Source organism: Apis mellifera, linkage group LG8 (assembly GCF_003254395.2).
Source record: "Apis mellifera strain DH4 linkage group LG8, Amel_HAv3.1, whole genome shotgun sequence".
Lineage (NCBI taxonomy): Eukaryota > Metazoa > Arthropoda > Insecta > Hymenoptera > Apidae > Apis > Apis mellifera.
The window spans coordinates 6,604,712-6,618,717 of NC_037645.1; the positions used below are offsets into that span (position 1 = coordinate 6,604,712).

The following is a 14,006-nucleotide window of genomic DNA, read 5'->3' on the forward strand; positions in this document are numbered from 1 at the left end:
TTTTGATTTTTATCAGCTACATGGATTTCCCAGTGCATCCCCTTAAAAATATAATGCGTTAATGAATTTCAGATATGTGAAAGTATGGACAAAAAACAATAGAATAGTATAGTAATAATTGTAATATATTAAGAATAATATTGTACGTTATCAACCAACGAAAATATCAAATATTAAATATACCATAAATTAATCGGGAATTATTAGGATTATGTAGCATATTCTGATATGAACTTATATTTTATACATCATGTAATAATCTATATATCTATATAATAAAAAGCACGCTCATTTTGAATATATATATATGAATAGAATTAATAATAAATATTTAGAAATTTAAATTATTTATTATATACAATACATAATTAGAGAAATAAATTATATTTTCAAAAAAGATTCTTGATTGAAAATAGAAAAAATTAAATATTTAATATAATTTATAAAATACTTAAACATATTAAGAATTAATAATTTTTATTAGATCTATTATAGTAAATTACAAGTTTTAACTGGTTCGAACGAGTCTGAATGAAAGATTCCCCCCTATCAATTGGTCATAGGTTATCAATATGATGTTTACATGATCAGTTTCTTACTGGTTTTAATCGGTTTAGGTCACATGCATCTAAAAGCTTGGGTCAAGATGAATGAAAAAATAATGTAAGTTTTCGATTATGATATTAGCAGCGCAATTTCAAAAAATCAGAATAGATTTAAAAATATTGTACAGTCTTTTATTATATCCCTGATCTTGTACATGTTTTAATCACGAACAGATCGATTATATACTATTATATATTATTAGGTATATACTATATATACATATAATATTATTATTTTAACGAAATAAAATTAATTGGGAAAATAAATTTATACAGATCGAATATTTAATATCTTGGAACTTTAAATTCTGATGCACCATCCAATACTGTCGTGGGTTTTCTTTTATTCATAATATTCTGAATTTTCTGCCATTCTCTATCTAATTCAGCTTTTTCATTCTTTTCTTTATTATATTTTCTTGTTCTTCTTCCATCAGCCATTTTTACACCATATTGAAATGCTGCCTTTGGTAAGGCTTCTTTATTATTCATATATTCACTGTATTCTTCAGGTGTATCAAAATCCCATCTGCCAATAGGACCCTTTTTGTTACCAAGATCCATTTTGGTATAATCTACTTCATCATCCGAATCATCTATAGCATCTTGCATCTCATCCAAGCCTGGATAACATTCTGCATATCCTTCTGGTTCAGCAGCTAATTTATTAAGAAGTGCACCTTTTTTTGGTGCATTATTATCTGAATTGGAAGATGCAACATTTGGCAATTGGGGAGTATTTGCTTTATCATCCGTATCCAAACCATTCTCTGGTTTATCAAAATAAGAACCTTTTTTCTTTTCTCGCGGTTGATTTGGATCTTTCTTACTAATCGTTGGAACATAATCACCAATATCTCCATAGATACTTTCGTCCTGCGGTCTTGGAGCAATATCCATGTCGTTCATATCATCAGGTCTTGATCTACCATCTTTATACTTCTTTCCTTTTTTACCATGACGATTACCTTGACGAAGATAAGATAAAATTTGTGCCAATTTGTTTATTACGATATCATTTGTTGTTAAAGTAGGAGTATTATCTATAGTGGGTACATCTGCCTTGCTTCTAATGAGAGTAGTTGGTATATCCACATCTGTATTTTCATCATCTAATTCAATTACATAAGCCATGCGGCCAGGAGTAAATAATTCATTTCTTTCAATCTGTTTAGATTTCATGGTTATAATTGTTCTATAAATATTGCGTCCTATTTTAGTTTTAAACTGCATCTCATCATCTTTTTTTTCTCCCTCCTTCTTATCCTTTTTATCCTTTGGTTTAACCAATTTTTCCATTTCTTGTTCCTGTTCATGTTCTTTTGCTTCTATTTCACTACGTACCTATAAAATAAAATATTATTTTATAAATTTATTTCTATTTCTACATTACAAATTAAATCATTTTTTTGCAGATTATTACTTTTTGAAGAAGAGCATAATCCAATCCTTTTACTAAATGAGTGTGCTCCATGTCACCACCTAAGAATTTTGATTGTTGAATCATTTGTCTTCTACGTTCAGCTGCATCCATTCCTGATTTCAAATCTGGTGCAACTGCACGATATGCACTGGCACTATTCATTGGATCTTCTGCTTGATAATCTTGATTTGTACCATCCCTACGTTCTCTAGCTCTATCTCTATATTTCTCTGCTAATTCTGCCATTTTATCTTCTTCCTGTTTTTTTAGTTTGGCATAAAAACTTTTCTTTTTCCTTCGTAATTCTGCACGACTGCCACCACTGACATTCGGTGTTTGTGCAGTTTTTGCATTAGCATCTCGAGCAGTTCCAGGCACAGAAGCTGGAGTAGCAGATGGAACAGATGCTCTTGGTGTCATTAATAGTTTCCGGAAATCATCGTTCGTTAAACGAACAGACATTCCCATATCTTCTTCCGTTGTTTCTGGCATTTTGGCTATTGTATATAAATATTCTAAAATATCGAGGTTAATTTGTTAAATACTAAAAACATTATTCATATGAAATAGAAAACTAGATAAAATAGTAATGTTATAAATTGTAAGTATATACCTTACATATACTTGATATTTTGAAATTTACAATATTGACTTAAAAAAGAATTTATCATTAAATTATTTTGACAGATTACTATTATTACAATAGAATATCTTTATTAACAAATATCACAAAATTAAAAAGTAATAGAGTGGAGAACAACTATAAGAAAACAATAACCTATTAGAGAAATGATACAACGCGATGCCATCTACTTGTTATTTAGTAGTACTACATAATATATCTTATCATTAGATAGATGGCGTTATTAAATTTTGTTTATTTCCTCTCTATTAATTTCCAGATTAATAGATTTTACATGTGAATTTTCTTCAAAAATCTTGAATATTATATCTAATGGAAAAAGATTATGATTTTAAATTTAAATTTTAATTTAAATTTTGAGCAAATTAAATATAAAAATTTCATTTAGAAAATAATAATACTTCATTTTTGCATACTTTCAATTTTTATTATAATCAAAAATAATTTGTATCAAAAAATATTATCAATTTTTTTTAATAAAAATCAGAAATCGAAGAAATTACAAAAAAAGTCATTAAATGTTTTTAGCATTAAAAACTTGATATTTAGCATCTATACAAGTAGCATAATGTATCGTTGGTTTTCCTAATTCAGGATTGGCCACATAATATGCGAAACGAGTAATTCCATTGCATGCAGCTCCATATTCTCCATGTTTATTTAATGCAATTACTGCACCAGTGAATGTAGGATAATGTTTAGCGATTCTACTAATTGCTGTGGTTGCAGCTGCAGTAGGAGTGGCATTGCGGCGCATTTCCTCTACAGCTAAAAAACTAAAAAAATCCCTAGATACAAAACTGCAAAATAGAAAAAATTATACATTTAGTGAACTCTTTTACCTTGGTAAAAATCGCATCATGATATCTCCTTCACCGGTTCCAGCTGCCGCACCAATATCTTGATCAGCATATGCACCTGCACCTGCTATTGGAGAATCCCCAATACGACCAGGGATTTTATTTCTGGCACCATTTGTTGATGTACCAGCTGCTATATGCCCATTTGAATCTATAGCTATAACTCCGATCGTATCGTGGTTTTCTTCAGTTACATATGATAAATGTTCTTCCAAATTATTGTCCATAAAATCTTTTGAATGATATGGCCCACAAGTCTTTGTTGGATCCGGATTTACGTTCTGAGAAAATATATATATAATTGGATATACGTAGAATTTTTGTAATAAAAATAATTTACCTTCCAAAAATTGGGCTGGCATTTTTTTGCTTTCCAGTCTAACCACATTTTCTTTGATTCTTCTGTTTGTAAAGATTCTTTTTTAAATCCCATTTCTACAGCAAATTTTGTGGCTAATTCTCCACCAATTAAAGAATGTTTAGTATTATGTAAAACCTTACGGGCAACTGAAATCGCATTCTTAACATTTCTTAACAAACCTACACCACCTACATCCATTGTTACTCTATTTTTAAGCAAATAATAAAATCAGAAACAGTATTTTACATATATATATGTATGTATATATTTTATGTATATATTTTACATAAGTATATTATATATATATATATATATATATATATATATACCCATCCATAATAAGAGCATCTAAAGTTGTTTCTCCAGATTCATCTGGACTACCCCCATATCCTACAGTTTTTCTGCATCTCTGATCTTCACAAAAACTGCAACTTTCTTCTATAGCATCCAGAGCACTTCTTTTTTCATTATTCAAAACATTCCATGCTAAAACAAATTGTAAATACATCAATAATATGTTGTTATATTATTATCATAATCTTATGAAATTATTTCTTTGAATATACAATTACCTTTTTGTGTAGCATTTTCATAATCCCAAGTAATAACTACTAAAGGAATACTCTTATTATTTAAAGCAAAAACTTCTTGATACTGTGTTAAAGAAATATATAGAACCAAGTAAATAGTAAGTAAGATCTTCATGTTTGAAGTTCAATTAGCTATTGATTAGTATTAAGTATTAAGTACTTGATGATCTTTGTTCATAAAGAAAGAGGGGATATATCTCTCTAATGTTAGATTGTATATATATAAACTTGTTTTCTTTTGATAATATTTTTGGAATGATTTGATAATCTATAAAAATTAATAAGATTTACAAACAGATGAATATAATGAATAAATTATTTTCATTGTAAATTTATAATAATTGATTTATGTGAAATATAAGAAATAATATTTACAATATAATTAAATTTTCTTACAATATGAAATCTTATTGGATTTAAATTTTCTTACAATATGAAATCTTATCGAATTTTGTGGAAAAATTTAATAAGATATAAAGTTCAATAAACGTATATATTATGATCAATTATAAATTCTCTTTTATCAAATAATAAATATTAATCATAATTTCATTTGATTTATTTATCGAATATTATTAATAATTAATAATTTATCTAAATCATTTTATATTGATGTATTTTTAAAAAATATAATTTAATATATTAATTAAATAAATATTAGAAAATTTCTCTTTCTCTTTCTCTCTCTCTCTCTCTCTCTCTCTCTCTCTCTCTCTCTCTCTTTCTCTCTCTCGTTCACATTCTTTTGAATTACATTAATTTACTATTTACTTTTTGAAGTGAAATCATGATCCACTTATATTTTTTTTTATTATAATTTTGTATTACAATAAGTAAATAAAATTTATGGAATAATTCAAATTATTATTTGAAGTTTGACTAAACATAAAAGAATTCGTGACATAAGCAATTTATATATATCGATGTTTAAGATAGTTTCACACATTTTTGCTGAAAAAGAAATTAAATTATAACAAATTATTTAAAGTATTTTTTACTCAATTAAAACATTTTTTATTTAAAGCTAAAATAGGATAAAAGTATTCTCCCAAATTTGGGAGTTGCTGTTATCCTAATCAGTATACATAACCCCTCTCATATTCATTTAAAAGAAAATGCCTTTCAAAAAAGATTTACGACTTTTGTTGAAGCCTTATTATTTTATAAATATTTTACTTAGTCTTTCATATATTATTTCCAAACGTATATCAATTATTTGTAATTATGTATTCGCACAAGCTGAATGTGAACTTGATGGAGTAAGTCATTTAAACATGAAAATAGAAATATTATTAAATTATTTGAATAGAGTATATTTTAGTAAATATATTTTTCTTTTAGAGAGAAACAGAAATACTATTTTTTCTCATGATAGTTATAATGATAAGGACACGAAAAACTGGAAGTGTAACTATGATAAGCTATTTATCATCCAGCTTTGTATATACTAAAGTTGCAAATCTGATTCTTTGGTTTTATGCAGATATTCGTATGGGAATAATATTTGCTATTATATTCATTTGTAAGTATTTATTTGATATAATAATTTTCAAATGAACATTATTATATAATTCAATTATTATAGTATGCGGTTTAATGTTTCCTGAACCAACATATCAAGGTCCAGAGAAGGTAACGTATTTACGTGGTGCGAATGGGTTACAAGAAGAACTTTACCGTGATACAAAAGTCATTTGGTTAGTTGCATTCTACACAGCTTGGAATCCAGCTTGTGTTAACTTTGCACCAATATTCTCCGAACTTTCAGCAGAGTTCGTAATGATCAATTATTTATGTATTATGAATAATTATATAATATTCTCTATTAAAAATAATATTTTATAAATTTGTAGATATGCTTTAGAAAATTTGAAATTCGGAAAAATAGATATAGGTAGATATCCGGATGCTGCGCTAAAATATCATATTAGTGATGCTAGTACCAGCAAACAGCTTCCAACCTTAATCTTATTTAAAGAAGGTAAAGAAGTAGAAAGACGTCCACATGTAGATCATAAAGGAAAACTGATTAAATTTCTTTTTTCATTGGTATGTGTAACAATAGATTTTTAAATTTTGAAATGTATATATGTATATAAAAAAAACTTGAATTATTTTTTAGGATAATATAAAGGCAGCTTTTGATCTAAATAATATTTATAGAGATTGTAAAAAAAATCCAATCAAGAAGAAGGAAAAAAAAATAGTAAAAACAGAATGATTTAATTAATATTTCCAAATGTTGAAATGTTTACTATCATAGCACTGCCAATGCGATTTTAAATGAAAATTACTTTATATAGAATAATGGAGTTTAGAATAATCAATATCTTGCGCAATTTCCATTTATAGCGAAACTGCAAATATTTTGTAAATATTCATTATATTTTCTATTATTATGTGTATTTTTAACTTCACTATAAGTAGATATTTCTTAATATATTCTAGCTTATTGTATATAAATACTAATATACTGTAATATAAGATATTAGGTTAAGATACTAATTTATTAAATAATTATATTAATTGAAATTAAATAAAACATAGAGCGCTATATGTATAAATTATAATTTGTCGAAACCAAAGCAAAATTTTTAATTAAGTTAAACATAAATTATATCCAATATTGCAGTTTCGTTGAATAAACTGAGTAAAATTTTGTTGAAATAGATAATTGTATTAAATATTTATATATTATAAAATTCAAATTATATTATATATATCAAGTATTTATATAATATACAATTGTGGATATATAATTTAGTATAAAATTTATTATACAGGTGGCCAAATGATCATGATATGTCCGTGCATTGATTCTGGCAACCATTTTTGATAAGCTGATAAAAGAACTGAAATTTATAACGATAATTTTTTAATATCATTGTAACTATTTATTTAAGTACAAAAACCACATATTTAATCATAAAAAACATATACTTACAATTTCTATCTGCTTTCCAAGTCTCTAATAATTGTACTTTTGACATAATTCCATGAGATAATAATAGTTGCGTCATTTCTTGCGTTCGTGGAATTAATCTAAAATTCCATATCAAATTATTAATTTTGAATTGTTTTATTTATTTTAACTCTATTTAAAATCTTACTTAGCCCATGCTTTGGTAATGCTTTGAGGAGTTGATAATAATGAAGAAACGAATTGTTTTAATTTTGGAAATATTTTTCCTTCTAAAAAAAAACATGCAAACCATTTAACCCCATCTATAGATAATGGATATTCCATATCCATTATTGGTAATTTCCAACCTGCTCTTCCAAATGTTCCTGTTATACTACACATTATTTTTCCAGTTTCTGGATCATACCTTCATAAATTAAATGATATAAGGAAATGTTTTATTACAAAAAAAAAAAAAAAAATAGATTTTTACCTTGGTGGTGGATCAGTCAAAGGATCTCCAAGTTGACATAGAGAAGGAGCAAATTTAGGCAGCCATTCTGATTCTATAGCTGTGACACCACGCATATACATTTTATTTGTTTCATAAATTTCCTGATAAACTACCCATTCAGGACATATTTTTCGAAGAACACATGAGGAATGTAAAAATACTGGATCTTCCATATCTACAGTTCTATACAAAAAATTATCTAATTATATATTTAAAATGATTAAAAAATATTTAATATCTTACTTATAGGCATATTTCCATTTAGCCTTATCTTGATCTTCATTAATCTCATCTGGCATCACTTTTCTTGCAACTTGATCAGCCATTCCTGCAAGAACTATTTGTCTGAGAAGTTTGGCTTCCATATCAACTGGAGGTTTCATCCTGAATTAAAATTAATCATAGAAATAAATTTTTTAATAATGTAAATAAAAATAATTAAGCACTAAAAAAGTAATGAAAATCAAAATATAGAATCCCGATTTTCTATGAATTTGAATTCTCCGTACATGTTTCCTCATTTTTTCTTCAATTCTTATTATTTACTATACATACTGTGGATCAATGATGAGATTCAAATCTTGAATGTTCAAATTAATTTCATTTGTTAATTGTTGTCGGAGTTTACGAATTTCCACAATCGCCTTATGTCGTAAACCATGCTCTTCACAAAAAGAAAATAATTTTCCTTTGGTTCCCGCATATTCTGCACTTCCTACAGCTCTGATTAAAACCATCAGATCACCTTTTTCATAGATATTATATTTAATTAATTAATATATTTGCATCTTATTATCATAATTTTTAAAAAATTTAAATCATGTACCAAGAAGTAAACTATTGCCAGTACCAGCCCAAAAACGTTTTATTTGTAACCATTTATTCCGAGAATCAACATCTATATTAAACGTTTCCATCAATATTTGTTGAACAGAAAGCGCAGCTACCATACACACTGTGTATTGAAGAAGATTATGTTGATGAGACAAAGCTAACATCTTTCCGTAACGAGGAGCAACAGGAAATGCAGCTACACTGCGGCCAAGTGATGTTACTTTAGCACTATATAAATCTAAATAAAGTAATACAGTAAGTAATTACAATAGATAAGTAATTGATTATATTTAGTTAATAAAGAATTATAACTATACCTTTTTTTTCAATAGCTGGTTGTTCTAAAATTCCAAGTATTATTAGTCTTTTTTCAGCCATTTTTAATTGTGTAATATCTGGTGGTGATGGAAAAGGAAAATTCACAACCTTGTCAATATTCATGATTTTCATTTGTAAAATTAAATCATCTACAGGTTTTCTTTGAATCTCTGATTGACTAAACTGTTCAAAATGATTATTAAACACTGCTGAAGAATATAACCTATAATTAATATTTATTAATAAAGAAATTGTATTTTCTAATTATGAACTAATATTTCAAAGTAAATACCTATAACAATGTCCAGGGCCAGTTCTACCAGCTCTTCCTGCCCGTTGATTAGCAGATGCCTTACTAGTATAGCAAACTTTGTATGTACTAACACCAGTTACTTTATCATACATTCTCATTTTACAACGTCCACAATCTATTACATATTTTATATTAGGTATAGTTAAGGAAGTTTCTGCTACATTTGTAGATACCACACATAAACGATGACCTTCTGGAGGTGACTCAAAAACCTAAAGATAAAAATTGATTAATTCTTGTTAATTGATTAATTGCTATTTTTATGAATTATAATATTTTTGAATCTTTAAATTACTCTTGCTTGTTCATGACTTGGAAGTAAAGAGTACAAAGGTAAAACCCATAATGGTTGTGCATTTATGCAGATCTTTGGATCAATAATATTTTCTTCTTCACTTTCATCTTCATTATCATTTAATAGTTCTTCTTCATCATCTTTTGCAGCAATTAAATCTTCGTATGTATCATCAGTAGGAATTACAGAATAACTAAAAATTAGTGTATGATTAGATATAGTATATAATAAGATAATTGGGAAAAAAGTTATATAATAGTTATATAATAGTTAATTATATAAAAGAATAAATATATTTTATTACTCATCCAAATTAATATTTGATAGTTGAATTTGTTTTTTTTGACATAATTTATTATAACGAATAGCTTTTTTATAACAAAAATCATTATCACTATCAATATTATCGCTTTCGTTATTATCATTTTTCTCTTGAATATCTTCTTTCTCTTTTGAAAAATCTTTATTTTCTGATTCTTCTATCTTTTTTATAATTTTTTTTTTATTTTTTGTAGAAAAAGCTTGGCGCAATTTTTGTACTACAAAATTTACCTCTCGTTGTCCTAAATTAATGATATATATTTTTAAAAAGAATGTGTTATAAGATTTATAAATAATTTAAAATTTTAAAGAATATACCCGTCAAAAATATTAAAATTCCACCATCAGGAAGTCGAGTATGTATTTTTATAGCTTTTTTTAAAGCATCAGAAATATAATTAATACTTGTTGTTTTATTAAAATGTATCGTAACAGGAAATTGTCTTGATTCCACTGTTAATATGGGTGGTTTCATTTTAAATAATTTGTTATTTTCTATAAATTCTTCTACACGTAATGTAGCTGACATAATTACAAGTTTTAAAGAATTTTTTCTTTTATTCCGTAATGGTACAATTCGTGATAACAATCCTATCAAAATATCGGTATATACACTACGTTCATGTGCTTCATCTAAAATAATTATCGAATATTTCGTCAATAAAAAATCCTAAAATATTAAAAATTTTGATTATAATTATTTCAAAGGATTCTATTCAATTTATTTAAATAATTACATACATTTTGTATTTCCTTTAATAATACACCATCAGTCATAAACTTAATTTTTGTTTCAGGTGTAACATTTCCCTCAAAACGAATCAAGTAAGAAACTTCTTTTTCAGTAAGATTCATTTCTTGAGCAACACGTTTACTCATAGATATAGCTGCTACTCTTCGTGGTTCTGTAATTCCAATTAACTTTTCTTGAGCATAGCCAGCTTCATAGAGAAATTGTGGAACTTGCGTAGTTTTACCACTGCCTGTTTCACCAGTGATTATTACAACAGGATTTTCGTTAATTAGTTCCATTATAATTTGTTCTTCTGCTACTACTGGTAATTTTAATCTAGCTGCTTGAATTTCTGGTTTCCTTTGCAGCATTACAAACTGAGCAGATTTTTTTTCTATCAGCTGCTGTGATTTTAAGTTTTTTTTAGTGTCAATTGATTTTTTTTCTTCTTCTATAGTATTTTTTGTTACATTTCCATCTGTGAGATTATTTTTTTTATTTGAAATATGCTCATTTTTTTCTTTTATTTTATTTTTTTCTGAAAATATAATATTTATTGCATTTTCTTCCTGCTCATCTTCATTATTTTTTGTATCTGATTCTAATTCGCTATTACTAGATTCCTATAACAAATTACATTAACAATTATGTTAATATTTAGTTTATTAGATCATTATTAACTTACATCAAATCCAATAACATTTAAATTTGAAATTGTTTTTTCAATTATTTCTTTTTCTAAAATAGCTAATCTTTTTTTTTTGCTAACTTTAATAGCATTTATAGGCATTTCTATTGTATCATTTTCATTTTTAATATTCGAATCAATTTTATATTCTTTAACAGATAATTCTGCTTCTCTAAAATGACGTTTTAATCCTTTAGTTTGTACACTTGTCAAAGATATATATTGTTTTAGTTCTTCTGGTGATGCTTGTACTTTTGCTAATTCTTTTAGAAGTTCTGTTCTCTGTTAAAAATAAAAAAATAATAAAATAAAAACATAAATTTTATGCTCAATTACCAATTACCAATTACCAATCACTTACCTGTAATTTTTTTTTCTTTTTTTCTATAACTTTTTCTAATTGTTTTCTACGTTTTTTAGATAATAATCGAGTAGTAATAATATTTTTAATTTTCTTTTTGGTTTTCCTCTTTTCATTTGGGAGGACTAATGCATTACAATTATCAAAATTATCTTCACGATGTGTAATATCTATAGGAATCTAAAAAAAATTTTATAAATATTTTTTCTTTTCGTTTTTTTCGATAATTATATTATATTATATTATATTACTATATAGAAATACCTTTTTAGTCGCAGAGTTATCAATTATAACTTCTATATTATTTCTCGCTTTCCAATTATATTTTTTTCTTCCCATATTTATTTGTGTGAAAAATTTTTCAACTATAATAATGTTTCTTTTTTTAATATATTTTTACAATCATTATTTAATTTTTAATCATATTTTATTTAGTTTTTATTTATACATTTTATATATACATCATATATATATGTATTTGGTTATAATTTTAACCACGTGTATGAATTGTCATTCTTTATGAAAGAAAACAGAAATAATTATCTATAATCGGTATTCAATATATCTATGAATTGATATTTTAATATTTAATATTTTAATTTATTTTTTGTTTCATAGAATTCATTCAAGAATACTTTTCACCTTCTTACCGTTTTAATGATGTTTTCAAAGCTAACATATAGTAAAGGTAATTTAAGTATATTACAAGTATATTACAATACTACTACATTATATTCCCAAAAATAAAATTATATTTTATAAATTTTGAATTTAATAAAGATATATTTTATGAGATATATTAATATCTTAAATACAAATGAAAAATATATTATAAAATCTATATAATATATATATATTTTTAATATTTATTTAATATTTATTTTAATTTTTATTATATTTATTTTAATATTTTTTTATTATTAGATTAAGATTTAATCTTCTACTATAAATAATTAATATCATATATATAATTACATATAATATTGTAATGTAATTATTATTTGTATTTCATTTATAATTAGGTATCAAATGTAAGTATAAATAAAAAAACTAGGAAAAAATAGAATAAGAATTAATCAGTATCTGTTAAATAATTATAGAAAGATATTTTTCAAGAGATGGCGCTAATCCATAATTCTTATTCTATCTTATTTTTTCTTTGATATTCAAAAGATGGCCTTGATAGTCTATTTTTTTTTATTTCTATTCTTCTCTTACTATTTACTTTTCATTAGTTTTATCTATAGATGGCGCTAATTCTCATATTTATCCTACTTCCATCTTTATATTTATCCGAAATTTCACCTGTGATAAATTAATAAATATCAACAATAGATAAAGAAAAAAATATTATTTTTTAATAATTTCACAAGATGTCGCTGATACATTAAACATGTGATATTAAAACATACAATTTGTTTTGATAAATCATTAATCTGTTGTGAAATAATTAATTAAAGAAAAATGCGATCAATTTTTTAATTATATTGTGTAATTTTTTCTTTCTTTTCGAATATTAATGTACTATTATGTGAATCTTAAACTAGATTTTTAAATATAATAAGTATTTCATATAATGGAGGTTATGTTAATCAAAATTTATAATTAAATATATAATTAAAACTATATCAAATCTTAAATATAAAATATGGATACAGGAAATTCGAATGAAAATTCACATCCAATTTTAGAGACTCCTCCACGTGCTGAACGAGTAAGTTTTTGATATACTATCATAAATTTCAATTTTTCTAAATTCTTATATTATTTTTCATCACAGAAAAGTACCCGAGGATCGCGACAAAAAGGAGTAGATAGCGTAACAAAAAAATTTCTACGTAATTTTGATCCGGAACATAGTGAAAGAGAAAAACGAAAACTTCATCGACGATTGTATCAAGGTCATAAAAGACATGTTATGTATGACGAAAATGGAGTTTATACTCAAACAGGAGATGATCTTTGTGATTGTTTAAATTTAAATTGTGCTGGATGTCATTTTTCTTGTCCTAAATGCAATTCTCCTAAATGTGGTCATGAATGCAGGTATAATATTAAAAAATTACTTTATTTTTTAAATGTTAAAAATAAATTTTTTATTAGGAATAATCGTAAGTGGACGTATGAATCCATAGAAAATGAAGGAAGCGATGTCATTATAAAAAATCCATTATTGAAAGAAACTTGAAGTTCAAAAATTAAATCAGTTAATTATATTGTTAATAATCATATTATTTTTATAAGA

The 14,006-nt window shown here is 25.3% G+C and overlaps 4 protein-coding genes across 5 annotated transcripts; 2 read left to right on the forward strand and 2 right to left on the reverse strand.

Annotated features, from left to right (window-relative positions):
* Positions 1 to 711: 711 nt before the first annotated feature.
* Positions 712 to 4,695, reverse strand: LOC411392 (protein Red). Its single transcript, XM_026442251.1, has 8 exons — positions 4,465 to 4,695; positions 4,222 to 4,378; positions 3,872 to 4,097; positions 3,514 to 3,812; positions 3,201 to 3,447; positions 2,807 to 2,837; positions 2,029 to 2,543; positions 712 to 1,949 (listed from the first exon to the last, which is right to left on the reverse strand). Exons 1-8 carry the CDS (start codon positions 4,595 to 4,597, stop codon positions 891 to 893), a joined length of 2,667 nt encoding a protein of 888 aa, XP_026298036.1. The 5' UTR covers positions 4,598 to 4,695; the 3' UTR covers positions 712 to 890.
* Positions 4,696 to 5,597: 902 nt separating this feature from the next.
* Positions 5,598 to 7,241, forward strand: LOC411391 (thioredoxin-related transmembrane protein 2 homolog). Its single transcript, XM_394865.7, has 5 exons — positions 5,598 to 5,741; positions 5,824 to 6,004; positions 6,068 to 6,254; positions 6,336 to 6,531; positions 6,605 to 7,241. Exons 1-5 carry the CDS (start codon positions 5,598 to 5,600, stop codon positions 6,701 to 6,703), a joined length of 807 nt encoding a protein of 268 aa, XP_394865.3. The 3' UTR covers positions 6,704 to 7,241.
* On the reverse strand, positions 7,235 to 12,482 carry LOC725837 (probable ATP-dependent RNA helicase kurz). Of its 2 annotated transcripts, XM_026442081.1 has the most exons (17): positions 12,026 to 12,482; positions 11,762 to 11,941; positions 11,398 to 11,682; positions 10,721 to 11,335; positions 10,298 to 10,649; positions 9,963 to 10,221; positions 9,659 to 9,851; positions 9,343 to 9,575; positions 9,050 to 9,273; positions 8,725 to 8,970; positions 8,454 to 8,643; positions 8,142 to 8,282; positions 7,878 to 8,081; positions 7,753 to 7,811; positions 7,593 to 7,674; positions 7,427 to 7,524; positions 7,235 to 7,334 (listed from the first exon to the last, which is right to left on the reverse strand). In XM_026442081.1, exons 1-17 carry the CDS (start codon positions 12,098 to 12,100, stop codon positions 7,258 to 7,260), a joined length of 3,513 nt encoding a protein of 1,170 aa, XP_026297866.1. In that variant the 5' UTR covers positions 12,101 to 12,482; the 3' UTR covers positions 7,235 to 7,257. The 2 variants fall into 2 exon arrangements, with proteins under 2 accessions (XP_026297866.1, XP_026297865.1); XM_026442080.1 differs by having other exon boundaries at positions 7,593 to 7,811.
* A 566-nt stretch (positions 12,483 to 13,048) lies between these two features.
* Positions 13,049 to 13,984, forward strand: LOC725871 (ARL14 effector protein). The gene is made up of 3 exons (XM_001121670.5): positions 13,049 to 13,475; positions 13,542 to 13,807; positions 13,865 to 13,984. Exons 1-3 carry the CDS (start codon positions 13,410 to 13,412, stop codon positions 13,947 to 13,949), a joined length of 417 nt encoding a protein of 138 aa, XP_001121670.2. The 5' UTR covers positions 13,049 to 13,409; the 3' UTR covers positions 13,950 to 13,984.
* The last annotated feature ends 22 nt before the right edge of the window (positions 13,985 to 14,006 follow it).

Coding starts and splice junctions, on each gene's coding strand:
- LOC411391 (XM_394865.7), top strand. CDS start 5,598: ATGCCTTTCAAAAAAGATTTACGACTTTTGTTGAAGCCTTATTATTTT. Junction 6,255..6,335: donor TTCTCCGAACTTTCAGCAGA/GTTCGTAATGAT, acceptor ATAAATTTGTAG/ATATGCTTTAGAAAATTTGA. Junction 6,532..6,604: donor TTAAATTTCTTTTTTCATTG/GTATGTGTAACA, acceptor ATTATTTTTTAG/GATAATATAAAGGCAGCTTT.
- LOC725837 (XM_026442080.1), bottom strand. CDS start 12,100: ATGGGAAGAAAAAAATATAATTGGAAAGCGAGAAATAATATAGAAGTT. Junction 9,576..9,658: donor CAAGTCATGAACAAGCAAGA/GTAATTTAAAGA, acceptor TTTTATCTTTAG/GTTTTTGAGTCACCTCCAGA. Junction 8,283..8,453: donor AATCTCATCATTGATCCACA/GTATGTATAGTA, acceptor ATTTTAATTCAG/GATGAAACCTCCAGTTGATA.
- LOC411392 (XM_026442251.1), bottom strand. CDS start 4,597: ATGAAGATCTTACTTACTATTTACTTGGTTCTATATATTTCTTTAACA. Junction 3,813..3,871: donor GCCAGCCCAATTTTTGGAAG/GTAAATTATTTT, acceptor ATATTTTCTCAG/AACGTAAATCCGGATCCAAC. Junction 2,544..2,806: donor TTGTATCATTTCTCTAATAG/GTTATTGTTTTC, acceptor TCGATATTTTAG/AATATTTATATACAATAGCC.
- LOC725871 (XM_001121670.5), top strand. CDS start 13,410: ATGGATACAGGAAATTCGAATGAAAATTCACATCCAATTTTAGAGACT. Junction 13,476..13,541: donor CTCCTCCACGTGCTGAACGA/GTAAGTTTTTGA, acceptor TTTTCATCACAG/AAAAGTACCCGAGGATCGCG. Junction 13,808..13,864: donor AAATGTGGTCATGAATGCAG/GTATAATATTAA, acceptor ATTTTTTATTAG/GAATAATCGTAAGTGGACGT.